The sequence below is a fragment of the Triticum aestivum genome, chromosome 3B (genome assembly GCF_018294505.1).
Source record: "Triticum aestivum cultivar Chinese Spring chromosome 3B, IWGSC CS RefSeq v2.1, whole genome shotgun sequence".
In the NCBI taxonomy this organism is placed as follows: Eukaryota; Viridiplantae; Streptophyta; class Magnoliopsida; order Poales; family Poaceae; genus Triticum; species Triticum aestivum.
Genome location: NC_057801.1, coordinates 647,409,563 through 647,437,488, shown reverse-complemented (window position 1 = coordinate 647,437,488; position 27,926 = coordinate 647,409,563). Strand labels below are relative to the sequence as shown.

Here is a 27,926-nt window from a genome sequence, read left to right as displayed (position 1 = left end):
TATTTGCCAATGAATTCTGGTGTCTCATTTTTTTCGACATACCTATTGAGGTCTTTCTTCCAATTCCTGAATAGGTCTGCCATCTTCCTCAGAGCAAAAGACTTGATTAATGGCTCTATAACTAGCTTCTCCGGATCATCCTCCGGCGGTAGGGTGAAATTTGACTTCAGCTCAGTCCAAAGATTCTCTTTCTGCATCTCATTGACATAAGACACCTCAGGGTCTTCATTCTTAGGCTTATACCATTGCTGGATGCTGATCGGGATCTTGTCCCTAACCAGAACCCCACACTGAGCAACAAATGCCTTCTTTGTCCGGTAGGGTTCAATCGGTTGGCCGTCGCGCGCGATTTGTATGATCTCAAACTTTTCATCCGAGCTCAACTTTTTCTTCGGGCCTCGTCTCTTTACCGAAGTTGTGCTCGATCCGGAGGGCTAGATAAAAGAACAAAGGCGAGAGTTAATTAATATGTGTACATACCTAAACAATGAATGCATCAATTAGCTAGTCAGCACAGGCTTAACTAATATATATACCTGGCCGGAGTCGGTTTGGTGATCACCGGAGCCGTCCTCACGGTCTACTTCTTCACCCTCTCCTTCTTGCACCGGCATTGGGTCATCGGAGCCATGTAAATCAATGAGAGGGCCAGCTGCTTCTTCACCCTCTCCTTCCAGACCATCGTTGTCGTTGAGAAACATCGAGAGGGCATCACTTCCTTCTGCGATTATGTCCCTCAACAACGCTTCTTGTGCTTCGTCTCGGGGGGTGTCCATAGTTTCTACAAATATTTACAACATGGCAATTATTATTCAAACATGACAGATATGGATATATTAGTGGCAAACGTAGAACTAGCTAGCTAATCACAATAAGGATTCGTCTAGGGTTTGGGGTGGCCTCGACAACGCTTCAAGGGTTAGGGGGTGGCCTCGAGAACGCTTCAAGCTAGGAGGGGGTAATATCGACCCCACCCCACGTGTTGAAGCTATCGGGAGGGGGTCGGCGTTGAACAGTACATCTATGTCCCACAAGTGACGTGGGCATCGACGTGGGCATCGACGCCCACAAGCTATTGGATTTCTTCAATACTTTGACACTATAGGAACCCTCAACCCTGAAACCTTCGACCCTTGACCCCTTAACGACCCCCGACCCTCGACCCCTCGGCGATCCTCGACACCCTCGTTATATCGACAACGACGCAACATACATATACATGGGAAAATAATGTTATCGGGGAGGGGGTATCGGTACCCCCTCCCCTCGTGTCAAAGTTTCTTCTTTCTCCTCTATTCCTTTCTTTCTTCTTCTCCTCTTCTTTTCTTCTTATCCCTCGAGAAAGGAAAATAAGGAAAAGGAAGAAAAGAGGAAGAAGGAAGAAGGAAGAAGAAGAAGAAAAAAAGAAGAAAAAAAAAGAGGAGAAGAAGAAAAGAATAGAGGAGAAGAAGAAAAAATAGAAAAAAATTCTATTTTTTCTTCTTCTCCTCTATTCTTTTCTTCTTCTCCTCTTCTTCTTCTTCTTTTTTCTTCTTCTTATTTATTTCTCCTCTTCTTCCTATCCCCTCTTCTTCTCCTTTCTTCCTCTTCTTTTTTCCTTTTTCCTCTCATTCTTTTTCTTCTTCTTGTATTGCTTGTTTTTTTTTAATAATGTTCAAATAAAAATCTATGAACATAAAACATATATACACACAGAGAACATATATACATTTTTTATAAAAATGCAAAAAACAAAAAAATTTAAAAAAAAGACATATAAACAGATATACATACATACATTTTTCTTTCATATGAACATACATACATACATATATATACATACATTTTTCTTTTAAACATATGCATATGAAAAAAAATTATATGAAGAGGATCGAGGGGACAGGGAGGAAAGGGGGTCGCCGGAGCCAGACCGAACGGGGAGGAGGGGCGGCGTCGAGGCAGGGGCGGCAGTGGGGGCGGGCGCCGGCGACGACGTCGACAATGGTGGCGGCGGGCCGGGGCGCAGGGGCGCGGCCGTGCGTGCTCGGGGACGGGGCAGGGGCACGGGGCGGCGGCCAGCGTGGGCTCGGGCGCGGGGCAGGGGCACGGGGAGACGGGGATGGCGGCCGGCGGCGGCGACGGCGACGAGGAGCGCGCGAGCGATTTGGGCAGCCTGGCGGCGGGGGCAACTGGCTAGGGAGGCGAGGGAGATGTGAAATTTTCACAAGTCCTAGTTATATAGCAAGGTCATTAGTCCCGGTTGGTGGCACCAACCGGGACTAATGCCCCCTTTTAGTCCCGGTTAGTGCCACCAACCGGGACCAAAGGCCAATTTTCAGCAGCCCAAAGGGCGGGAAGCGGCGGCCTTTGGTCCCGGTTGGTGGCACCAACCGGGACTAAAGGTGGGCATTAGTCCCGGTTGGTGCCACCAACCGGGACTGAAGGCCCCCTTTAGTCCAGGTTGGTTCCACCAACCGAGACCAAAGGCCTTGTTGTGCCCCGCGCCAAATGTTTAGTCCCACCTCGCTAGTTGAGAGGGAGCCGCACCAGTTTATAAGGTGCGGTGCGGCTCCCCTCTCGAGCTCCTCTCTAAAGCAGGCTTTCGGGCCTAACTCTGCCATCTGTGCCTGTGGGCCTACTGGGCCTTCCACGGGCCTGAATCCTGGCCCATAGGGTTTCTAGTCGTATTCAGGCCGTGGGCGCGCAGTAGGTGGCATTTTTTTGTTTTTTGTTTTATTTGTTGCTTTATTTAGTTTATTTTGGTTTTGGTTTATTTTTCTTTTGGTTTTTTGCTTTATTTTTTAATTCTTTTTGCTTTTAGTTTTAGAAAAATTATAAACTTTCTGTTAGTGCCATTAGTTTTCAAATCTGAAAACTCTTTTTTTGTTTTCTTTGTTGCTTTATTTATTTTATTTTGTTTCTACTTACAACAAAATACTTATTGTTGCTATTTTTATTTTTTTTTAGTTTTTTGTTCTGTTTTCTGCATTATTTAGTTTTTGTTGTTTTTTTCTTTATTTTTTAATTCTTTTTGCTTTTAGTTTTAGAAGAATTATAAACTTTCTGTTAGTTCCATTAGTTTTCAAATCTGAAAACTCTTTTTTTGTTTCCTTTATTGCTTTATTTATTTTATTTTGTTTCTACTTACAACAAAATACTTATTGTTGCTATTTTTATTTTTTTTCAGTTTTTTGTTCTGTTTTCTACATTATTTATTTTCTTTTGTTTTTTGCTTTATTTTTTAATTCTTTTTGCTTTTAGTTTTAGAAAAATTATAAACTTTCTGTTAGTGCCATTAGTTTTCAAATTTGGAAACTCTTTTTTTGTTTTCTTTGTTGCTTTATTCATTTTATTTTGTTTCTACTTACAATAAAATACTTATTGTTGCTATTTTTAGTTTTTTCCAGTTTTTTTGTTTTGTTTTCTGCATTAATTATTTCTTTTGGTTTTTTGCTTTATTTTTTAATTCTTTGAAATTTGTGTGAATAGTTAAATTGAATTCTTTGAAATTTGTGTGAATTTGAAGTTTGTGATTAACTTTACTAGTGCCATTATTTTTTCAGTTCTACTTAGAAATAAATACTTACAGTTTTTTGGTGATTTCTTTTTTCTTTTAGGTCACAAAAAATAAAAACTTCTCTGTTAGTGAACATAGATGCACTTATAGAGAAAATTAAACATAAATTCATAATCAATTTCTATTTATAAATTTAGGTCCAATTTCCTCTATAGGTGCATCTATTTTCACTTTGGGAGGAGATCAACAACACAGAGAGGGACGGGCTTATAAACAGGTGTGGGCGCCCTTCTGTTGGCGAGGTGGGACTAAAAGCTGGGTGCAACGAGGGCCAACCCTTTAGTCCCGGTTGGTGGCATGAACCGGGACTAAAGGTAACCCTTTGGTCCCGGTTCATGCCACCAACCGGGACCAATAGTGATGGGCCAGGAGCCAGGACCATTGGTCCCGGTTCGTCCCACCAACCGAGACCAAAAGGTCCGGACGAACCGGGACCAATGGCCCACGTGGCCCGGCCGGCCCCCTGGACTCACGAACTGGGGTAAATAGCTCCATTGGTCCCGGTTCTGGATTGAACCGGGACTAATGGGCTAAACTGGCCTGGACAAAAGTCCTGTTTTCTACTAGTGCCAATACATTTACATGTATCGGAAACTGAGTGGATAATTATAGGCCTTCGGGATATATATGAAAGTGACACAAATTGGAATATGCAACTTGTTCTTTGTGGGTCGGCCACGTCGCAACCACGATTCACAAAAGCGACAAATCAGTTTGTCTGACTTGTTCATGTCAGGTACCGTAGTGTATCTAGAGTATAAACGGATGCATACATAAATGTGATGACGTTACATATCCAGAGGAGCAATAAAATGGTACTATGAGCGTTTTTTATCACTAATGGGAACATAACCTATGAACATTTAAGTTATGCATGTTCGTGGTTAAGAATTATTGTCGAGGTCTTTTACTAACGGTAAACGGTATGGGACCGTCGTTATTCATATAGGCGTTACCATGCCAGTTGTCCACTGGCAGAGAACAATGATGGACATAGCTGTGGCGCCCATGCTTCTTTTCGATTTTTCTTTGAGGGCCTAGGTCTTTCCATGGCTCACAATGATGGTATAGTAGATGAAATCCCCATGCACATGGCTTGTTTTTTTTTTGAGCATCATGCACATGGCTTGTTAGTTCCCAGTTTTGCTTGGCCCATCAATTCAACCGCGGGCTCGGCCAGTGTCGGGGGGGTGGGGGGGGGGATTTGTAGCGTACCAGTGCTTGATCTCATATTTTTAAAAAAATGTGGCGATTAACGAAACATGTGTCTATAGTCCCACCAATTCATATTTAATTCGATCTACACATAGGAAAAAGAGACAAACTAGAAATGGTGTCCGAATTTTTGTGTTCATGTGTATTGGTCTATCATTACTCTATGATATAGGCGCAATGGTAAATAATATTGTTTGGAGGTAACTCTATGATATAGGCGCTGCCATGTTATCGGTCGAATAGGAACCAAGGTACCCTGGGCCAATGGACCTGGCCCTTGACGATGGCGCCTGGCAAGTGACGCCACACCAGACAACACGATTTGAGGCATGACAACTCGTCAATTAAGGACCGAGACCATGAGGTCCCCGTGCTAGGTGCTTTGCGGGGCACCTAGCCCCGACAAATGCTTCCCGGGCCCTCCCGGGAAGCACGACGCCCGACGGTTTTCTTCTTCATGAAAGAAGCGGGGTACCTATTTGCCAGAAGCATTAAATGCATGCCAACCCGCTACTGCAAACGTCGTCAGCAGCTAAGATGAGGCACAACAGAGCCGTCCTTAGCATTATGGGCTCCGACGAGGCATGCCATTCCCTCGGATCATCAACAGTGGGCGATGGAGATTCACCTGCCTCGCGTGCGGTTACAGGGGCAGTGTCCGGCAACCACTTGCTCGTTATGAACATGAGTGCCATGACTAGTCGCATTGATCCGGTATGGACGGCTTCCACTTTTCCTTTGTTTATACTGGGCCAACGAAGAACCCCCGGGGCGGAAAGGAAGAATGAAAGTAGTATAAATAGAGGAAGACTGCGGCCTACCAATTAAGGCGGATACACCAAACACATTTTAGCTAGATCATCACGAAATATCACTCTTAGCAGGAGTATGGTATCACACCTCGATGGTCGCCTGAATCTGGGTAGTTTCAGTGTACTTTATTACTTGCCATCCACTCCCCGATGATCGATGACTTAGGAAACCAAACACGTTCAGCCCTTGGCAGAACTCACAAAGGGTTGTTGCATACAACACAATGTCAGGTTGTTAGACACTGACACACGTCAAATGTGTTATGGTATGGATTAAAGATGGTCATAGCCGTTGGCCATAATTCTTCCAATTTTTCTTTGAGGACCAAGGTACTTCAATGGCTCATAATTTACAAACCGCTTCACTCCCTCTGGTCCCGAAGAAAGGCAACCAGGGAGAGGATGAACTCCTCCCTCGCCCTACCGGTGAGGCTATGGTTCTCTCCCCCTCCAGTCATCATTCTGTTGACGGTTGGGTGGGGAAACCCCGGCTCTCTGCCTTGGATGTAGTTAGGGTTAGGGTTAGTGTGCCCTACAACACGTTTGGATGGGGGCTGACGCCGGCATTTGGAATAAATTTTGCTCGATCTCAGCCTATCTCGACGCACCCATGGTGAGGAACTAGAGGGATATGTAGGCACCTTGTTTCATCGTTTCCTTGAAGCGATGAATCTCATGGTGTTTTTTGTGTTTGTGGTGGATTCTGTCTCGTGTTGTGTCATCTTTGTGTTGGGCAACATGAAGGTCCAAGAAGAAGGTTGGTGGCTCGTGGGTGGCAGTTCCAGCGTTCTGCCTCGACGACATGTGGTAGATAAAGGTTTCAAGGAGCATGAGGATGATCCCCGGTCGACATGCCACAACAACAAGGGCATTGCGGGTGGCATGCCTCTTCTTAGGCTCACAAAGACCTCATAGGGCGATGGTTCTTCTTCGTGTCCGAAGATGGCAAGTGGTGAGCATGGTGGTTGCAGAAATCCACTTCAATGAAGATTTCTTGCCAATGTTTTTGAACATGTGTCGTCTGTCCTTTCCTCTTGTCACTACAACAAGACCCCCTCTATAGCAACACTTTTTTCCGTATCTAAAAGCCCATATATGCGTTGTTAGTGTCTTTACCAACGGTTTGAGATGCGTAGCCTTATCCAGTGTTGCTAGCGCATAATGCAACGCTTATATTGCCGTTGGTAAAAGGAACCGTTGCAAGACTACAACAGATAAAGGAGACTTCTACAACAGTTTTATATGTTGGTGGTTAATGTACAAGAATCAAAATCCCATTACTTGGCAACGAAGAATTTCCAACGCTTCAAGTGTTGGCACAGATTTATTATTATTATTATTATTATTATTATTATTATTATTATGATCATCATCATCATCATCATCATTTATATGTAATCAATGCTCCATGTAATTGTGTATTTCAAGTGAAGGAAAAACAAGAGAATATACCGACAACAGGAAGAAATCATATATCATATATGAGATAAAATTGTTGGATTACAATAGTGGATATTACAAGAGGAACATCATCCAAACGTGATGCATAATCTAACTACTTTCTTGACAGTGAAACTTAAACTAAAGCATTCAACTTCCCTACAACTTAACTAAAACTTAATCGAGGAGCAACATCCAACAAGAACATCATCCCCACAACATAACTAAAACTGAAAGCATCCATCATCGTCACCATCATGAAGCAGAATATGAACATCATCATTGCAGTACACTTGCCACCCACCCATATACTCATCCATTTATCTTTTGAATCTACAAACAAGAAAACAAAATGAACCGTTAACACACAATGCAATGACATGATGCAAGTAATAATAGAGGCAAGATATTAGTCACGTACAAAGGTAGAGGGCCATGCAATCTTTGTTTTTTCTGCATTACCGAGAGTAGTGCAGTTTTTGCGACTCCGTACCAAATTTTCAGTTTTCACAAGTGCCACATCAACATGCACTGCCCAGAATTCATTCCTAATTTCAGCACCATCAAGTTTAAAGTTAGGATCACAACTTACAACTGTAGCAAGAGCTACATCCCTGTTATGGTTTTTCAGGCTCTTCAAGAATACTTTAGTTCCTGCCTGTTAGAGAAAATCAAAGTAACCATATGAGAAAAACAGAAAGTAAACAGAGGAACATCTTAAATGAATGAGCACTCTTACAGGTAATTCACTAGCACACAACCAGCTCAGCGAACCACTTTGAGCACTCTTACTGCTTGCATTGGCACCTTTTGTTGTTTTTTTGGTCTGGACAACAGTATGATAGCAAAGAATAAGTCATAAACAAATAAACAAGCTAGCATTATAGTTTGAACAGAAATGTGTATGTGATTATGAAAACATACCAGTTTGTTTGCAACAGAAGTTTTTTCTCCTCGACGTGCACTAACATTCTCAAGCAAAGTTTCTTTGTTCGGAACAACATTCTGATAGCAAGACGACCTGTAGATACATAACCATCGGAGCAATATATTTTGAACATATTGTATATGGTAACGGAAATATACCTTATGTGCAGCAGAATTTATTTCCCCTTGCTGAGCACTGAAATTATGAGGAGTTTCTTGGTTCTGGACAGCATTCTGATAGCAACAAGTAAAGACATAAACATGGGAGCACTATAGTTTGATCATAACTTTGTATATGGGACTATGATGATACCTTGTGTGCAGCAGAGCATTTTTCTAGTTGTTGTGAACTGCCACCATTATGAACCATAGTTTCTTTGTTCTAGGATAAAATGATACACATCAAGTTTTGGGTATTTTATATGCAATTGCAAAAAGTGCAACCACAACAACTTAAAACTCAGCAATGACAGGTTGTAAAGAGTATTTAAGTAGACAAACCTTATCTGAAACAGAATTCTTGTTTGATGCTTGCAAATCTGCATCGTTTGATCCACTTGGCTTGTTCTGTAAATTATTTGATCGTTTTTTAACAAGATGGAGTCCATCAACCTGAGGAGCAAGCACTCTCTACAGATAGCATAACATAAATATTAATTGAGAAATAATTTCTGGAGTGAAATTTGAGGAATTTTATTGTGTACTTTGACAAGATACAAACTTTTCTGTTTGAGTTGTGTCCATCAACCGAAGGTTCAAGCCCAATTGTAGCCATTGGATCTGAAATTTCCTATGATAGGAGTACAGAAAGGTTAGTCCACAAAATAAATGAAGCTTGCATTTGTTAGAAATTTACCTGATTTGGTTGTCTTTCCATTCTTCTCATCTTCTCCTCTAGTTCCATAATTTTAGCATCCTGATTTTTATTTACTTGATATATTTTTTCCATTTCAACTCTAAAAGCTAGCATATCTTCATTTGGTGTATCCTCCACCAAAGTAAAATGTGTATTCTGGAATACATGTGAAGTGGAAACATCAAAAAGTTTTTTTGGGTTTGGAACTAGTCCCAAACCATGTACATGGCTAGGCTTGTCATCCCCTAATACTTTGTTCAACGCATCTCCTTTCCATGCAGTCTTTCCATCGCTGTTATCTGCTAATTCAGGGTTCTTGTCCATAATATCTTTCAATTCTTCCTAAATACAGGAACAATGTGAATAATAAGAATATATACAATATCAAATTCAAATACGAACGGTTGAGAGTTTGTAAATGTACCACATGAGCATTAATGATTTTGTTCTTGCAAGTTTTCGGCTTGTGCGTGTGCATGAACAAGTGAGCCCTATGAGGGTACTTCTTTTCAGGATCTGCATCTTTCTGTTGATATGTAATGTAAACATGAATTACATTAGAAAACATGAATGGAAGAGTGATGCATGAAGTTATTATAATTTACCATTTCTTCCCTCTTACGAGGGAAACTTTTTGTCCCAGTAGTATGTGTAGACTTCCTCATTGAACAATTATTTCTGTTTGTAGCACTAATCCCCTACCAAAGAATAACTCAAATCAATTATGTGCATATCTTTCATCGTATCTACACAGCAATATATAAAGTCCAACAAGGAAAGTTGAAAATGGAATTCTTTTAAGTACCTTCGCTTTCTGGGTTGTCCAATGATTAACTAGAGATCTCCACTGATCCGGAGTCACGGAATTTGGTTTATTGTTGTAATTGGCTTTGGTGCTTTTTTTCTCATCAAAATACATTGCTTTCAGGTCGGACTTATGTTGCCTCCATCTATCTCCAATTATCTTCAATATATACTTTTCCATGCGAGGAGGGTAAAGGAACCTCATCTACAAAACAATTACAACATAAATAGGGTGAGTGTAATGTAAGGCAACATAGAACAAGCTACTAAAGGATATTCAATGGATTAACTTTTACCTTCACTTGATCTAGTATAGCCTTTACATTTGTTTTAGTTTTGAGCAATCTCCAATCCTTGTAGCTCAAGCAGCATAGTGATCCATTCCTTGCAACCGAGCCAAGAAAATCCCCAAGATGTTTAGCCTCTTTTCCAACTGGCTGATCTATGTCATTGCAGCGAACCATTATCCTTTTCCCTTTTGGAAGGTTCCAAATATATTTCAGCTTCCTCTTCTTACGCTCTTTTGTTTTTGCATTTTCAGCTCAATATATAGAACCATGAATTATATGTTACAATAAAGAATAATCATATATTGCAAACGGTAAGTAATGAGCAACAAACTTACCATCTTCGCTTTCATCCGCATCAGCGTCATCACAATCTGTGAAACCTTCTTCATCGTTAGTAGTTCTTTCATGGACATCGGATGATTCAACATCTTTTGCAGCAGAATTATGATGTTCGATCGGTTCTTCCACCATATATTCTTCATTAGATTCAACAACGTTAATTCTTGTCTGTGACATATCTGCTGCAACATTGAAATGACCAAAAGTTTCAATAATTTTTGCAAAAGACAATATTTTGTGGTCCTACTCGACCTTATGACAGTCATCCCAATAGATGTGGAGACGATTAATTCAGATTTCATCTCAAACAATCATGTTATCAAGTAATTACTACCCCTGGAATCAACAAAATAAGTCAGACCACATTGTACTTGATGTGGTATGGTGCTTAACTTGGTGTTTGCTAGGGGGAGGGGGCACACATATTCAGGTATAACACTATCCATGCATAGTAAGAGGATGATAAGGTCAAGGACACCCACGTTCATTCTCTTTTCTGTTAAGGACGTTTGGTTCATGCACAACCAATATAGCTAGGCTGACGAAATGTTATTCTCAAGTCACTAACATTTATTTTCAGAACAAGTGTGTTGTTTGCAGACTGGACTGTGAGTTGTGCTGCTGCACATCATGTTCTAGTATTCATAAAACATTAGCATTCAAATTATTGGGGGCCGCAGATCATGGTCTGATACTCATAAGAACTAACCCAACTATACTACCCAACAAGAACATGATATTCAGAATTAGAGTTCCATAAAGAAAGTCTATGAAGAGATTGAAGTCGCCAAGGTAGTAATGGTGCAGAACTAGATTGAAATACTGCACGCGTCCGCACCTGACACCCCAATAGTTACCAGAAGCAACCAACTCTATCTGAAGGCTCCCCAAAATTCTAAACCAATAACAGAGGACAACTATCAAACACTTGGTGTGCACTATCGAATTCACTCAAGAGAAGAGTAATTATTAAGGATAGAAGGGCCAGATCTGAACCAAGAAGGGGGCGAGGCAAAATCTTCAAGTCATACCAGAATTTACCTTCTGTTTCTATGAATCAGGTGTGGGGATTGATCTGCTTACCGCCCAGTTGTTGAACAAGACACGCCCCTGGTGCCCTCAGCCTCAATGGTGGAATCGGCGGGGCGAGCTGTGAGACTCAGGAGGGAGGGCTGGCCACGATTGATCCGCTCAAGAAGGGATCTTTTGTACAAGAAGAAGAAGGGAACTGCGTTGATATGGGGGAGGGGGAGGAGGTTTCCGATTTTGTTGGCGTAGTTACCTCCTCGCGAGAGCTGATGTTAATGAAGCGCGCGTACTTATTTTCTTTTGACTAGAATTAGTGGCTCTTGGCGGGAGAGAATAGAGGGAAAGGGAAAAATTGGTGTGAAATCAAAAAAAAAAACAAGAGACTACAAATTTGAAGCGAAAAAAATTATAATATTTTTTATTATCATCTGGCCCTTGACAGGCACTTGCACATATATTTGTGCCAACACAACGTGCTTCTTCTATGTTTGTACAAATTCAATGCAAAATGGATGAACTAATAATGTTATTTATTAGTCAAAACGGGCTGATTGGCCGACCTGCCGTCGGTGTAGCCGCTCAGCTTCCTCCCCCGTCGCCCACAGGCCAGCGTCGGCCGCGAACGTCGCACCGTTCTGCCCGCCCCTCCCATTGAGGCGGCGCATAGGCCTCCGCCAGCACGTCGTTTGCGAGGACCTAGTCCGGCAAGACGTCTGACATCTCGAACACGACACGGTGTGGTGCGTTGCATCCGTCCACTGACTTTCCCGCCCCCAGGACACTGCGGCGACGTTCTCCAGCTGCCGTGTCGAAGGTAATGCACGATTCACCTGCGTGCGTTCATGAGCGCCAGGTATGGCTCCTAGTTCACGGCGAGCGGGCACCAACAGGGCGGCGATGGCAGCAATGGGGCCACAAGGCATCGACAAGCGCGGTGCCAAACCGTGATCACGGAATGAGCTTCAAACTGTGGTTGGAACTCCTCATCTGTTGCGGTAGCCTCGTCGAGGAGTGGCGGCTGATCATGCTCTACATCATCCGAGTAGAGCAAGACCTTCCTCCTTCAAAGGCGCAGAGGAGGAGGATCGGCCAAAAGACTGATCGTTCAGTTGGTGCGGAGAACCATCCTGGAGAACCCGACTTACCCATCTTGCCTGTCCAGGAGAGGATCGGATCGGATCATATCCTACTGTTGGAAGGGTAGAGGGAGATTGGTTGAATCGATGTTTATTGACCGAGCCTCGTGGGCGTATATATAGAAGTACATGATCTACTTGGAGTACAAAACAAACTAGAATACTTCCTAGTCTATCCTATGTTTCCAATCTAATCACGATACTCAACATCTCCCCCCCCCCTCCCCTGCCCCGCAGTCAGAACGGTAGCGGCGCATATGGTGACATTGGAGAAGAATCCGAAGGTAAACCAACGGACATCCACCCTACAGTCATAACGGTCGATGCATCGCGAAAGTCGTGTGTGGAGTGGAAACTGATGAGATTGCCCAAGCAAGGCGGTAGCCCTTTGTGCCGTTGTCGAGATAGCCGTGAGTGTACGGTGGTGGTAGCCATGGTCGAGGTAGCCATGTGCAGAGCGCCTTGGTCGATGTCGAGTCGGGGTGATCGGTGTCGAAGTACCTGGTCGGGGCAGCCGGCGGGAAAACCTTGGGGCGGCGATGCAGCGGTACGAAGGGACGACGCGACGACAACCTGTGGCTCATTCTGCGGTAGGCGCATGCTCGGGGGCGTGCCTGGCGAAAACAGGCGCGTGATCAGTTGATCAGACCGACGGCGGCGCTGTGCGCGCCAAGGCAGGGACCACGTATATTAGCACGAGTCGGGACGTCCACAAACCTCCCAATTTTGATGCCGGTTCAAGGGAATTTGAGCGCGCGTATTTAATTGTATATGTGTGTTTTAATATCATTAATTAATATATTATAATAAAAAGGTATGAAATTTTGTAAGAAAAAACAGCGCTGCTGAAATTCCAATCTGTCCCTATGCCTCACGCTAAACCTGCATCAGAATTACTGGTCGCGTGCTACACCAGACGCGTTGTCTGATGCACCGCGAGGCTTCTCCCTCCTGATGGCGCGCTGTACCAAACAAGGAGCAGTGCGGAAGCCAGCTATCTGGCCAGGTTTGGCGCATGCCATACCTAAATTCTGGTGCAAATACGTACGTACAGTAATTCTTTCGATATAATTTTTAAGTTTTGTGAGCTATCCCTGGCTTCACATCCACACCGGTCACTTGCATCAGGCATGCGCATGCACGGGACGAGGCGAGGCGACCAGTATGCGGCGACGGCGACTCAGCGAAGCCGCGAGGGTGAGCAGAAGGCACCGCCATCAATTGAAATTGGACTAGATCAAGTACGTATGTACTCCTTCTATAAAGAAATATTTTTTAACACTTCTATGCTACTCGTGGAACCAACATATTTGGGATCAAGTATTGGCACTTTATTAGGCCTGTCACACCTACAAATATTCTTGTCTGAATTATAAAGTACATAAACATTAAAGAAAAAATAGCAATAACACTAATGAATTCGTCACTTCAAGTAGGCTCCACATATTCAGATAGGTGACTTTTCAATTATCCATCAAACCTGCATTCAGAAGCAATAGTGGTAAGTTTCATGTCCAGAATGACATAAGTTGCAGCAATGATACTAAGAATGTAAATAACATAATCACATTGGAACCTCACCTTTATTCAGGTACTGTGTCATCACTTGACACTATAGGAGCATCTACAGTTTCTCCCTCTATATCTCTTCTCATCCAATTTTGTTTCTGATGGGCAGTATCAAAAAGCTGAAAGAATTTACTGACATGATAAGGTTCTGTTTCCACATCATTCCATTCTTCACCCATATCAAAATTATCTCGAGGCATCATCTTCAAAACAATTGACCATCCTGGATAAAGATGGTCATCCACGTAGAATACTTGGTCAACTTGATTGGCAAATACAAAAGGTTCATCCTTTGCCTTTTTACCAGTGTGAGTTAGACTAGAGAAATTCACAAGTCTACACCCATACTTATCTATTTGCATACCTTTTCCTTCGGTACCATCAACCCATTCACATTTAAATAGCACCACAGAAAATTTTCGGAAATAGTCTAACTCAATAATGTCCACAATCCTTCCAAAGTACATGACATTTCCAAGAATAGGATTTTTATCACGTGCAGAAGAGTAGCTTGACGTTTTTGCTGTCACAACAACTCCACTATTTTGAGTTACTTTGTCATAACGCTTCGGCCTAAATCTGTATCCTTGAATATTAAATGCCCTATGTTTCGTTGCAACCTCAAGTGGACCACGGGCCAACCATCTAATTTCCTCATTGATGTTGTCACTACCTTTCTCCCTCTCCAACTGCATCACCTATAGGAACACAAATAATAGAGTGCATAAGCTACATTCTAATTCTAAATAAGTTGAATCATTGTACTTACATGATCCTTGAACCATTCAGGAAATTGTTCATGCTGCATCTTCTCAAAGGTCCTTGGATCTATGCGCTTCTTGCGATTCTTCCTTCTCAAATAAGCCCCATGTTCTCTACAAAATACAAAGACCACTATTTCAGTTTAAAACTTATTAATTAAAAAATGAAGAGATAGTGGCATGACATTTACTCTAAATATGGCTTCACAGCATCACAGTTGAACAACACATATCTGTGGGCTTGTGTTGCCTCCTTATCCGTTAAAGTGTATGCCATTGGTCTTCCCAATGGTTTCCCTACTGGAGGAAACAACATAGATTGTTGTGAAAATATTGAAGATTCAGAGTCCTGTGGGTTGTCATCATTCCTTGATGGTTGGTTATGCTTGGTGGAGAAACCCTGTAGATATCTTGAACAAAATGTCATGCACTCATACGATAAAATTCTGCAATTGAACCCTCTGGACGAGCTTTGTTCCGAACAAAGGACTTTAGCTCACCAAGATACCTATAGCACATATATATCCAATAAGTTATAAATGTATATGCAAAAAAAGACTGTAACAAATTTAGGAGAGAAAGATTGTAATAAGCTATCAATGTATATTCAATAAATTACCTTTCAATGAAGCACATCCATCGATATGCAACTGGTCCTGCTATTTTACATTCACTTGCTAAATGGACAACTAAGTGCACCATAACAGTGAAAAAACCAGGAGGAAATATCATCTCCATTTTGCAGAGTGTAAGTTTGATTCTTTCTTCCAAACGGTCAAGCTCATCAACATGAAGAACTTTTGAACTTATGCCTCGAAAATATGATGACAGTTCAAATAGCACTGCTGTAACATCGTCTGGAAGAATACCTCTCGCAGCAATTGGCAGAAATTGATGCAATAGGACATGACAATCATGTGTTTTGAGACCACTAATTTTTCCTTCAGTAAAATTCACACACTTTGATATATTTCCACAATATCCATCAGGAACTTTTATACCATGAATAACTTTGCAGAATAATTGCTTTTCTTTCTTAGACATGGTAAAGATAGCTGATGGCAAGTAATACTTGCCTGAAGGTTTTTTTTGTGGGTGGAGATCCCCTCTAATATTCATATCTTCAAGATCTTGACGAGCCTGTACATTATCTTTTGACTTCCCATCCAAATTGAGAAGTGTGCCAAGAATATTATCACACACATTCTTCTCTATATGCATCACATCCAGATTATGTCGAAGTTGATTACTGTCCCAATATGGTAATGTGAATAGACTACTTTTTCCTTTGTAAGTTTTTGAGGTACTAAAATCTCCACATGCAGCTATGTCATCTAATACGGAACGGCCGTAATAGGTTATAGGCTCTGTTCTATTATCAGTTGTTCCATCAAAAGCAGAAGCATCATTACGAAATTCATGATCAGGTGGCAGAAATCGCCGGTGACCCATAAAACAAGCTTTCTTGCCATACTTCAAGCACTTGGTCCATACATTTGCACCACAAGGTGGACATGCATAATCTCCATGCACCATATATGAAGCAAGCATTCCTAATGCTGGGAAGTCATTTATGGTCCACAAGACAACCGCTCTGAGTTTAAATGTTTTCTGTTCGGATGCATCATAGGTTGTCATCCCATTCACAAAAAGATCTCTCAGATCTTCTAAAAGAGGTTGCATAAAAACATGAGTCTTATCTCCAGGGCTCTTAGGTCCAGGAATAATCAAAGCCAATGAAAGATAAGATTTCTTCATGCATAGCTTTGGAGGCAGGTTATACATGACTAGCACAACTGGCCAACAACTATATTTATTGCTCAACATCCCATATGGATTAAATCCATCTGTTGCTATGGCAAACCGAATATTACGACAATCATCAGCGAATCCATGCTTCTCATCAAATTTCTTCCATGCCTCGGAATCTGCTGGATGCCGTATCACTCCATGCTGTTTGGTGCACCCTTCATCGTGCCATCGAGCTAGAGTTGCTGTTTCTTTGCACATGAATATCCTTTTCAGCCACTCTTTGATTGGAAAGTATCTTAGAACTTTCATTGGCGTAGCTCTCTTTCTTTCCTTTTTACTTAACTTGGTTTCGGGCATTTTATCTTTCCACCTAGAAGCCTTGCATTTAGAGCAAAAATCATCATTTTCTGTCTCTTTCCAGAACAACTGACAGTTATTTGGGTAGACATGAATTTTCTGATATCCTAATCCAAACTTTGATATGATCTTCTTGGCCTCATAAAAATTTTGGGGCAGAGCTTTTCCATTTGGAATAGCCATGTGCAGAATATTAAGTAGATCTCCAAATGACTTATCAGACCATTTGTTCATGGATTTTGCATTGAACAAAAGCGCAAGTAAGGAAAGCTGAGTCAATTTCACATCCTGGCCACAAAGGCTTCTCTGAATCTTGAATTAATTTGTACAATGCCTCTGCTTCTTTAGTTGCTCCATCTGGAAGTGGATTTGAAAAATCTGTACTATCACTCATAGGCACGTCACCATCATATATTTTCCTAATTGAATCCATAATCATTTCATGCATATTAGCATTTCCTTCAGTTTCAAGTTGTGGTTGTTGATCATCATTGTGATCGGATGAGGACTCGCCGTGAAAAACCCATTTGTCATAGCTCTGAAGCATTCCATTCCACATCAAATGGCCACGGACATCATCCCTTGATAGTACTTCAGTGTGAACACAATCTTCACATGGACATCGGATCATTGTATCCGCTGGTATATCTTTATATGCAAACTCCAGAAATTCATCTACACCAGCTGAGTATTGTGTACTTTCTCTTGGAAATCGCAATAGTAATTTGGTGGATTCTAAATCCATTGCACACTGCATAAAAATAACAAATATTATTGCAGTTGTAACCATGAAAGAATTGCAAAAGCTTAGCTTGTAAATATCTGATTTACGATTTAAGTTCCTAACGTTCTACAATAGAAATTCACAATTATATCATTTTTCAACAATATATATAAGAAATGTATACTTGTTTCTAGTTCATAAACTGTAGGCTATAGGAAAACATGATTGGAAGTATTTAGGCTACAAAACTAGTGAAATCATCAGAATATATCTTTGCTTCATGCTACACGCAACCAGATTGTACACTATTTCCTAACATTGGTGAACTTGACATCCAACAACTCAGAATGACAGTAAAGTTGTGAACACATAGTACAGCTAGGTAGAATCTGTGAACAAATAGTACATCACAAGCAGTAAATGGTATAACTAGCCTTCACCTGTTATACGTACGACAGCAGCTAGCAAGTTCAAATAGTCCAATTCAATTGTTGACGAACTGAATTTTCATCATGATACAACACCAACAGCAGCGGCCAAAGTTCAGCTAGTCCCAAACACCTGGAACCATATTGTACAATCTGAATCCTTTGATCTAACAATTCACAAAAAGAAAAAAAATCTAAGCAGATGACATACAAGTGCCAAATAAATTAATGATGTACACACAGAACACATTTAGTTACAGCAGCAATTCGATCTCAAAAATACGCTAAGAAATTGACAAGAACATGTAGCTGCCTATGTTAGCCAATTCAGAGTAACACTTGTTCATCCATCAGGTATAAGTCACTACTGTCAATGAAATAGCATGATCTAAGTCATTGTTTTTCTAACATCGAATAAAGCGCGGATAAATCGTTAGCCAACATCCTTTTTGGTGGTAGGCTAACAGACTGCGGTTGGGAGTTGGAACATCAAGGTTTGAAGTTCTGGAGAGAGCAGATCAATATAGGCTAGAAAATCCCTAAAAAAGACAAGGGGTTAGAAACAAACAGAGTGGACACGTTCTTCAGTAATCTGCACTCAAAGCGCAACTAGAAAAAAAAAGTGGCACATTCATCGTTTGTAGTATCTGATTAGGAAACAAACACGAGTTTTGAACCAGTCAAACCATTGCCTAGCAGACGGCAGTTGTGAACTGGAACAACAAGCTTAAAATGTGGAGAAAAAAGATAAACTGAAACTATACACAAACCATGTCATTGGCATCTATACTCGACATTTTCCCCGAAAAATCATATGAATCATTTCTCCAATTGTTCAGAAAATCGATACAACTGAAATCTAAAGTCGACTGCACTTTCGAGAAGACAGTACCCAATTAAAACCAATGGTGTTCTAAAATAACAGATTTAGTTACATAGCTACAGCTATAATTCAGTTACGTCAAGTTCTAGAAATAGCAGAGCAATAGAGATGTTTCTAGAAAATCAATAATCTAGTCAGAAGTACCCAAATAACATCAGTGAAATACTCAGACGGTAACACGTTTAGTTACAATACTACTCCAGTGGTAATCTACACACAAAAAGCAACTATAGAACAAAACAACACAGCCAAGGTAGTCAGGTTAGCTTAAAAAATGTTATGGCACTTATTCTGGCAGTCACGGGAGCTGACAGAGTAGTCCAAACAACTATAGAACTTATGTTGGTAGTCCCTTCACGGACTATTGGAATTGGTCTGAATATGGAGGGTAGTCCAAACAACTGAACATAGCCCAAGTGGTACTGTACAACTCTGAAATCCATCCCCTTCGTCATCTACCAAATCCACCTACATCCCACGGCCATGTCTCCAGGTGCCCACAAATAAGTTGACTAGATGAGAGGAGAAGGGAAGGAGGGAGGTTTACCTCGGTGGTCAGTCTTTCCATCCTGCACGGCGAGGGAGAAGATGGCTGGCCGGAGGAGCAGCGCACCGACGGCGGGCAGGTCGGAGTGGCGGCCCGAGGAGTAGTGGACGCTAGCAGATGACTTCCATCCCTCCTACCGCAGTCTTGCTGCTTCTCCTTTCTGTGTTGTCCGCAAAGCCGCCGCTACCCTGTCCGTCGCCGCCTTCCCGCCGCTCGCCAGTCCGTCGCCGCCTTTTCGCCACTCCCCTTTCCGTCCGCCTTCAAGCCTAACGAGAGGAGATTGGATTGCTGTAAAAAAACGAGAGGAGATTGGATGATTGATTTGTGTCGTAGTCAGAGGGAGAGACCTAGATCGATCCGGATATGAAGGGCAATATCAATCTGGATCGAGAATAGAAGAGGAAGATTTGTTACTTCGCGCGATTTGGTTTGTCTAGGACAGTTAACACAGATTTTCGCGCCACATTATTAACCATGTGTACCGGCGTGTCTTTTTTTTTGCTGAATTAATTTCTATTTTTAATTATGTATATTTGTAGTTTTATAACACAAATAATTTGCAAAAATAAATGGCAACATATAAGATCTGTTGCACTCAATAGGGTCTCACGAGGTGCAAGTCTACAACGCATATGTTGCATCGTTTATATCCGTATCTATCGTGATTTTTGCACCATATAGGTAAAACATTGTAGAACATGTGTTGCTTTATAGGGGGTATCCTTGTAGTGTGTGGTTTTCACGAGTTTGATACGTCTCCAACGTATCTATAATTTATGAAGTATTCATGCCATGTTTACAATAATTTTATATGGTTTTGGTATGATTTGCATGGAACTAACCCGGACTGACGTTGTTTTTAGCAGAACTACCATGGTGTTGTTTTTTTGTGCAGAAATGAAAGTTCTCCAAACACGGCGAAACTTTTTGTGGATTTTTTATGGACCAAAAGACTACCAATAGGCCAGAGCAGCAGCTGGGGGGTGCCCCGAGGGGGGGCACAACCCACCAGAGCGCGCCTGGGCCCCCATGCACGCCCCAGTGGGTTGTGCCCACCTCGGGGGCCTCCCGCACCCCCTCTTCACCCTATAAATTCTCAAATGTTCCAAAACCCTCGGGGAGACCCTAGATCGGAAGTTCTGCCGCCGCAAATCTCTGTAGCCACCGAGAACCAATTGGGAGCCCATTCCGGCACCCTGCTGGAGGGGGAGATCATCACCAGTGGCCATCTTCATCATCCCGACGGCCACCATGATGAGGAGGGAGTAGTCCACTGAGGGAGCCCTGGACTAGGAGGTCCTCGGGCGTCCGGTCTATTCGATATGGGCCGGACTAATGGGCCGTCAAGATATAAGGAAGATGACCTCTTCCCGTGTCCGGTTAGGACTCCCGTATGTGTGGACGGCAAGTTTAGGTGTCCAGATATGTTATTTCCTTTCTGTTAAACCGACTTTGTACAACCCCAAGCCCCTCTGGTATCTATATAAACTGGAGGGCTTAGACCGAAGGGAGGATCAGAACATTGATAGGCTAGCCAAGCTAGGGTTTAGCCATTACGATCTCGAGGTAGATCAACTCTTGTAACCCATATACTCATTGAATATAAGCAAGCAGGAGTAGGGCTTTACCTCCATTAAGAGGGCCCGAACCTGGGTAAACATTGTGTCTCCTTGATCATTGTTACCATCGATCCTCATACATACAACTTGCCCCCCTACACGAGATCTACCGGTTTTGACACCGACATTGGTGCTTTCATTGAGAGCTCCGTTGTATTGTCAATAGAAGGATTGATGGCGCGTCTCTTCATCAACAATGACGTTGCGTCCAGGGAAACCTTTCTTCCCGGACATGTCTTTGTATTTGGTGGCTTCATGTTTGGTGCCAACCCGACCGGCCGCGTTGAGCAGGTCGACTGTTACACCCTGACCACCAGATCAGGTTTGGAAACCTGAATTACGTCGCCGATGTCCAAGGAGATCTGATCTTCAAGGGGTTTGCGGCCTCGGTTGCCGCCCCTTGCCCCCATGTAGGAAGTCTTCGGATTCGCTCGTAGATCCCGTCTAGGGGTCGAACCTCACACCCGCCTTGGCCTTAGATCCGGAGCGGGTTGTATCGTCCGAGGACGGGAGGATCAGCCCCGCCGGACTCTTTTCTACGATAGAACTTCCGACTGGAGACCCGGATACGGTCTTGGACCCGCCTCTGGTCGACAACTCCGAACTGTCGAGGTTTGCATCGATCGGCCCCATCAGGTGTCTGTCATCGAACTCAGCCCTACAGATCCGCAGACTCCCACCCAGCTTTCGCCCTTAGACGAAGCATTGGGCTTGATGCGATCTCGCGCCATTATGTAAGCTTTGCCTCGGAACTGCACCCAGCATGGGCTTGGGGCTGGGAGCAGGGAATTCTATGACCCGCCCACCACCCACTTAATAGCCACTGTCGAGGATTTAACCGACATACTAGACTACACATCCAAAGACATCGACGGTATGGATGCCGATGCTGATGTTGAATCAAGCCAAGTCCCGCCTATAACAGGGCATTGGACGACCACTTCTACCTATGACGTATACATGGTGGATACTCCTGATGAAAAGGACAACGAGGATAATCAGAACCCCGATAAGGACAAGCCCGTCGATGAACCACCAAAGCACTGGCGCCAGCGGCGCCGCTCGCGATCGCGTCGGGCAAGGGACAACAATACGGCATCGGAGACAATGAGACTCCGGATAATGCTGAAGACACCGAACACCCCGTCGAGCCCACGTCAGAACAAGATGAGAGGGAGGAGGGTCAGTATAGCCCTCAACACGCCGATCATGAAGATTCGGAAGACAACAATTATATGCGAGTCTCCGAAGAGGATGTTGGCCTTGGTGACGAAGATTTTATCGTCCCAAAGGAACCCCTCAAACAAGAACGCTTCAAACTACAGCTAATCGCCACTGCGCGGAGCTTGAAAAAGAAGCAGCAGCAACTCAAAGCTGAACATGATATGCTCAATGAAAGGTGGACAAAGGTCCTAGCCGCCGAGGAGTACGGCCACGAGCGACCTATAAAAAGTTACCCCAAGTGCAAGTTGCTGCCACAATTTGACGACGTTGCCATTGAGCCAATACCATCGAAATACAATCAGGCAGATCAACCAGACCGACCACCACGTGGATGGGACAAAACGACACATCAAGCCGAAAACCAACCTGCACCCCTCGCCGAAGAGGCAAGAAGACAGCAGCTGCGGGCTATACATATGACTTGCACCAGGACCTGGCCAATAAGGTCGGTCAGACCAGATCGGTCTATGGATCAAGAGGTCGTGCCCCGACACGAGATAACGACTATGAAGTCCGGTGTGATGAACATTGCAATATTCAAGATTAGCACCAAACTTAGATGTCATCCGATCTTCGCCGTGATGTTGCACGGTATAAGGATGCTGCACACCTTATGTGCTTTATTGATGAGGTAATGCAACATCAGTTTATAGAGGGGTTCAAACCCGTAAACATCAAGCAATACGATGGAACGATGGATCCGGCCGTCTGGATCGAGGATTTCCTTCTCCACATTCATATGACTCATGGAGATGACCTTCACGCCATTAAATATATTCCTCTAAAGTTGAAAGGACCAGCATGACACTGGCTGAACAGCCTCCCGGAGAACATCATTGGAAGCTAGGAATATTTAGAAGATGCCCTTTGGGCCAACTTTCAGGGCACTCATGTCCGGCCACCGGATGTTGATGACGTAAGTCACATAATCTAGCAACCTGGCGAATCGGCTCACAATCTTTGGAATCAGTTCCTAACTAAAAATAACCAAATCATGGACTGTCCGGACGCCGAAGCCTTAGCGGCCTTCAAGCACAGCGTCCGTGATGAATGGCTCGCCCGACACCTTGGCCAGGAAAAGCCGAAGTCCATGGCAGCTTTAACTGCACTCATGACCCGTTTCTGTGCGGGTGAAGATAACTGGTTGGCTCGTAGAAGAAACAGCTCCAATGACCCTGGCACTTCTGAGGCCAGGGACAACAATGGTAAACCACGCCACAATAAAAAACCCCATCAGCCGAACACCGGGGGCCAAAAGAAGTTTCCCCCAAGGTGAAAATAGTGAACATGATCTATGTCACTCACATTCCCAAAAGGGAGCGCAAGCACGCACTAAGGGATGTCTACACCGTAGAGCCTGTCACCCTAAAATTCAATCCATGGTCAGCCTGTCCGATCACCTTCGATCGCAGGGATCACCCAACCATTATCCTACACGGGGGTTCGGTTGCCTTGGTACTCGATCCAATCTTCGATGGATACCATCACACTAGAGTCCTTATGGATGGCGGCAGCAGTCTCAACTTGATTTATCAAGATACTGTCTGCAAGATGGGCATTGACCCATCAAGAATCAAGCCTCGTAACACCACCTTTAAAGGTGTGATACCCGGCGTGGAGGCCCGCTACATGGGCTCATTAACACTGGAGGTAGTATTCGGCTCCCCAGACAATTTTCGAAGTGAAGAGCCGATCTTTGACATCGTCCCCTTTTGCGGTGGTTATCACGCACTACCCGGATGAACTACTTTTGCTCGCTTTAATGCAGTCCTGCACTATGCTTATCTGAAGCTTAAAATGCCCGGTGAAGGAAATATGCCCTAGAGGCAATAATAAACTTTTTATTTATATTTCATTATATCATGATAAATGTTTATTATTCATGCTAGAATTATATCAACCGGAAACTTAGTACATGTGTGAATACATAAACAAAACAGAGTGTCCCTAGTATGCCTGTACTTGACTAGCTCGTTAATCAAAGATGGTTAAGTTTCCTGACCATAGACATGTGTTGTCAGGATCACATTGTTAGAGGATGATGTGATGGACAAGACCCATCCGTTAGATTAGCATTATGATCGTTTAGTTTTATTTATATTGCTTTCTTCATGACTTATACATGTTCCTCTGATTATGAGATTATGCAACTCCCGAATACCGGAGGAATACCTTGTGTGCTATCGAACGTCACAACGTAACTAGGTGATTATAAAGATGCTCTACACATGTCTCCGAAGGTGTTTGTTGGGTTGGCATAGATCAAGATTAGGATTTGTCACTCTGTGTATCGTAGAGGTATCTCTGGGCCCTCTCGGTAATGCACATCACTATAAGCCCAATGTGACTAATGAGTTAGTTACGGGATGATGCATTACCGAACAAGTAAAGAGACTTGCCAGTAATGAGATTAAAATAGGTATGATGATACCGATGATCAAATCTTAGGCAAGTAACATATCGATGACAAAGGGAATGGCGTATGCTGTTATGCGGTTTGAACGATAAAGATCCTCGAAGAATATGTAGGAGCCAATATGACATCCAGGTTCTGCTATTGGTTATTGACCGGAGATGTGTCTCGGTCATGTCTACATAGTTCTCAAACCCATAGGGTCCGCACACTTAACATTCGATGACGATTTGTATTATGAGTTATGTATTTTGGTGACCAAAGTTTGTTCAGAGTCCTGGATGAGATCACAGACATGACGAGGAGTCTCGAAATGGTCGAGAGGTAAAGATTCATTTATTGGAAGGTTTTATTCGGACATCGGAATGGTTCCGAGTGATTCGGATATTTTTCCCGAGTACCGAGGGGTTACTGGAACCCCCCAGGGAAGTTTTGGACTAACATGGGCCTAAGGGAGAGAGAGGGAAGCCCGTGGGAGTTGCCGCGCGTCCCCTCCTAGGGTGTCCGAATAGGACAAGTAGGAGGGGAGGGGGCGCCCCCCTTCCCTTTCCCTCTCCCTCTCCTTCCTATTCCCTCCGGTGGAGAAAGGAAAAGGGGGGCGGATCCTAGCTACTTGGACTAGGAGTCCAAGTAGGACTCCCCCTATGGCACGCCCCTCCTGGCCGCCGGCCTCTCTCCGCCCTCCTTTATATATGTGGGCAGGGGGCACCCCAAAGGCACATCAATTGTTCTCTTAGCCGGGTGCGGTGCCCCGCTCCACAGTTTACTCCTCCGGTCATAGTGTCGTAGTGCTTAGGCAAAGCCCTGCGCGGATCACATCACCTTTACCATCATCACAGTGTCATGCTGATGGAAATCTCCCTTGACCCTCTAATGGATCCAGAGTTCAAGGAACATCATCGAGCTGAAGTGTGCTGAACACGGAGGTGTCGTACATTCGGTACTTGGATCGGTTGGATTGTGAAGATGTTCGACTACATCAACCGCGTTAACCTAATGCTTCCGCTTTCGGTCTACGAGGGTACGTGGACACACACTTCCCTTCTCATTGCTATGCATCTCCTAGATAGATCTTACGTGAGCGTAGGAATTTTTTTGAAATTGCATGCTATGTTCCCCAAGAGTGGCATCAGAGCCAGGTCTATGCTTACATGATATGCATGAGTAAGACACAAAGAGTTGTGGGTGATAATAGTCATACTGCTTACCAACAACTGCTTACTTTGATTCAACAGTATTGTTGGATGAAGTGGCCCAGACCGACATTACATGGCCACGTTCATGAGACTGGTTCTACCGACATGCTTCGCATACAGGTGGCCAGCGGGTGTCTGTTTCTCCAACTTTAGTTGAATCGAGTTTGACTACGGCCGGTCCTTTTTGAAGGTTAAAACATCACACTTGACGAAAAATAGTTGTGATTTTGATGTGTAGGTAAGAACGGTTCTTGCTAGAAGCCCGTAGCAGTCACGTAAAACTTGCAAAAACAAAGTAGAGGACGTCTAACTTGTTTTTGCAGGGCTTGTTGTGATGTGATATGGTCAAGACATGATGTGATATAAATTGTTGTATGAGATGATCATGTTTTGTAACATAGTTGTCGGCAACTGGCAGGAGCCATATGGTTGTCGCTTTATTGTGTGAAATGCAATCGCCATGTAATTGCTTTACTTTATCACTAAGCGGTAGCGGTAGTCGTAGAAGCAATAGTTGGCGTGATGACAACGATGCTACGATGGAGATCAAGGTGTCAAGCCAGTGATAATGGAGATCATGATGGTGCTTTGGAGATGGAGATCAAAGGCACAAGATGATGATGGCCATATCATGTCACATATTTTGATTGCATGTGATATTTATCTTTTATGCATCTTATTTTGCTTAGTATGGCGGTAGCATTATAAGATGATCCCTCACTAAATTTCAAGGTATAAGTGTTCTCCCTGAGTATGCACCATTGCTACAGTTCGTCGTGCCGATACACCACATGATGATCAGGCGTGATAAGCTCTATGTTCACATACAACGGGTGCAAGCCAGTTTTGTATGGGCAAAATACTCAGGCTAAACTTGACGAGCCTAACATATGCAGATATGGCCTCGGAACACTGAGACCGAAAGGTCGAACGTGAATCATATAGTAGATATGATAAACATAGAGATGTCCACCATTGAAAACTACTCCATGTCACGTGATGATCGGACATGGTTTAGTTGATATGGATCACGTGATCATTTAGACGACTAGAGGGATGTCTATCTAAGTGGGAGTTCTTTAGTGATATGATTAATTGAACTTGAATTTATCATGATCTTAGTCCTGATAGTTTTTTTTGCATATCTATGTTGTTGTAGATCAATGGCCCGTGGTACCGTTCCCTTGAATTTTAATGCGTTCCTAGAGAAAGCTAAGTTGGAAGATGATGGTAGCAATTACACTGACTGGGTCCGTAACTTGAGGATTATCCTCATTGCTGCACATAAGAATTATGTCCTTGAAGCACCGCTAGGTGCAAGGCCTGCTGCAGGAGCAGATGGTGATGTTATGAATGTGTGGCAAGCTCGATCTGATGACTACTCGATAGTTCAATGTGCCATGCTTTACGGCTTAGAATCAGGAGTTCAAAGATGTTTTGAACGTCATGGAGATATGAGATGTTCCAAGAGTTGAAGTTAATATTTCAAGAAAATGCCCGAGTTGAGACATATGAAGTCTCCAACAAGTTCTATAGCTGCAAGATGGAGGAGAATAGTTCTGTCAGTGAACACATACTCAAAATGTCTGGGTACCATAACCACTTGACTCAGCTGGGTGTTAATCTTCCTGATGATAGTGTCATTGATAGAGTTCTTCAATCACTGCCATGAAGCTATAAAGGCTTCATGATGAACTATAATATGCAGGGGATGGAAAAGACAATTTCCGAGCTCTTCGCAATGCTAAAGGCTGCGGAGGTAGAAATCAAGAAGGAGCATCAAGTTTTAATGGTTAACAAGACCACTAGTTTCAAGAAAAAAGGGCAAAGGGAAGAAGGGGAACTTCAATAAGAATAGCAAGCAAGTTTCTACTCCCGGGAAGAAGCCTAAGTCCGGACCTAAGCCTGAAACTGAGTGCTTCTACTATAAAGGGACTAGTCACTAGAAGCGGAACCACCCCAAGTATTTGGCGGATAAGAAGGACGGCAAAGCGAAAGGTATATTTGATATACATGTTATTGATGTGTGCCTTACTAATGCTCGTAATA

At 43.2% G+C, this 27,926-nt stretch overlaps 2 protein-coding genes across 6 annotated transcripts; both read right to left on the bottom strand.

Moving 5' to 3' along the window:
* Positions 1–7,041: 7,041 nt before the first annotated feature.
* Positions 7,042–11,543, bottom strand: LOC123065941 (uncharacterized). 2 transcript variants are annotated; one of them, XM_044489126.1, is made up of 14 exons: positions 11,323–11,543; positions 9,907–10,421; positions 9,612–9,815; positions 9,412–9,504; positions 9,231–9,332; positions 8,807–9,148; positions 8,672–8,740; positions 8,452–8,580; positions 8,264–8,332; positions 8,110–8,184; positions 7,948–8,028; positions 7,763–7,849; positions 7,445–7,681; positions 7,042–7,356 (listed from the first exon to the last, which is right to left on the bottom strand). In XM_044489126.1, the coding sequence occupies exons 2-14, from the start codon at positions 10,072–10,074 to the stop codon at positions 7,336–7,338; spliced, it is 1,677 nt and encodes a 558-aa protein (XP_044345061.1). In that variant the 5' UTR covers positions 10,075–10,421; positions 11,323–11,543; the 3' UTR covers positions 7,042–7,335. The 2 variants fall into 2 exon arrangements, with proteins under 2 accessions (XP_044345061.1, XP_044345060.1); XM_044489125.1 differs by having other exon boundaries at positions 7,948–8,184.
* Positions 11,544–13,721: 2,178 nt separating this feature from the next.
* On the bottom strand, positions 13,722–19,852 carry LOC123065940 (uncharacterized). Of its 4 annotated transcripts, none has more exons than XR_006431181.1 (7): positions 19,426–19,844; positions 18,008–18,128; positions 15,354–17,594; positions 14,926–15,242; positions 14,743–14,848; positions 13,986–14,671; positions 13,722–13,884 (listed from the first exon to the last, which is right to left on the bottom strand). XR_006431181.1 is itself a non-coding variant. In XM_044489124.1 (7 exons), exons 4-6 carry the CDS (start codon positions 15,159–15,161, stop codon positions 13,988–13,990), a joined length of 1,026 nt encoding a protein of 341 aa, XP_044345059.1. In that variant the 5' UTR covers positions 15,162–15,242; positions 15,354–17,594; positions 18,008–18,128; positions 19,426–19,843; the 3' UTR covers positions 13,722–13,884; positions 13,986–13,987. The 4 variants fall into 4 exon arrangements, 1 of the variants encoding a protein (XP_044345059.1); XM_044489124.1 differs by having other exon boundaries at positions 19,426–19,843; XR_006431183.1 differs by lacking the exon at positions 13,722–13,884 and having other exon boundaries at positions 19,426–19,691; positions 19,773–19,852.
* Between the last annotated feature and the right edge of the window lie 8,074 nt (positions 19,853–27,926).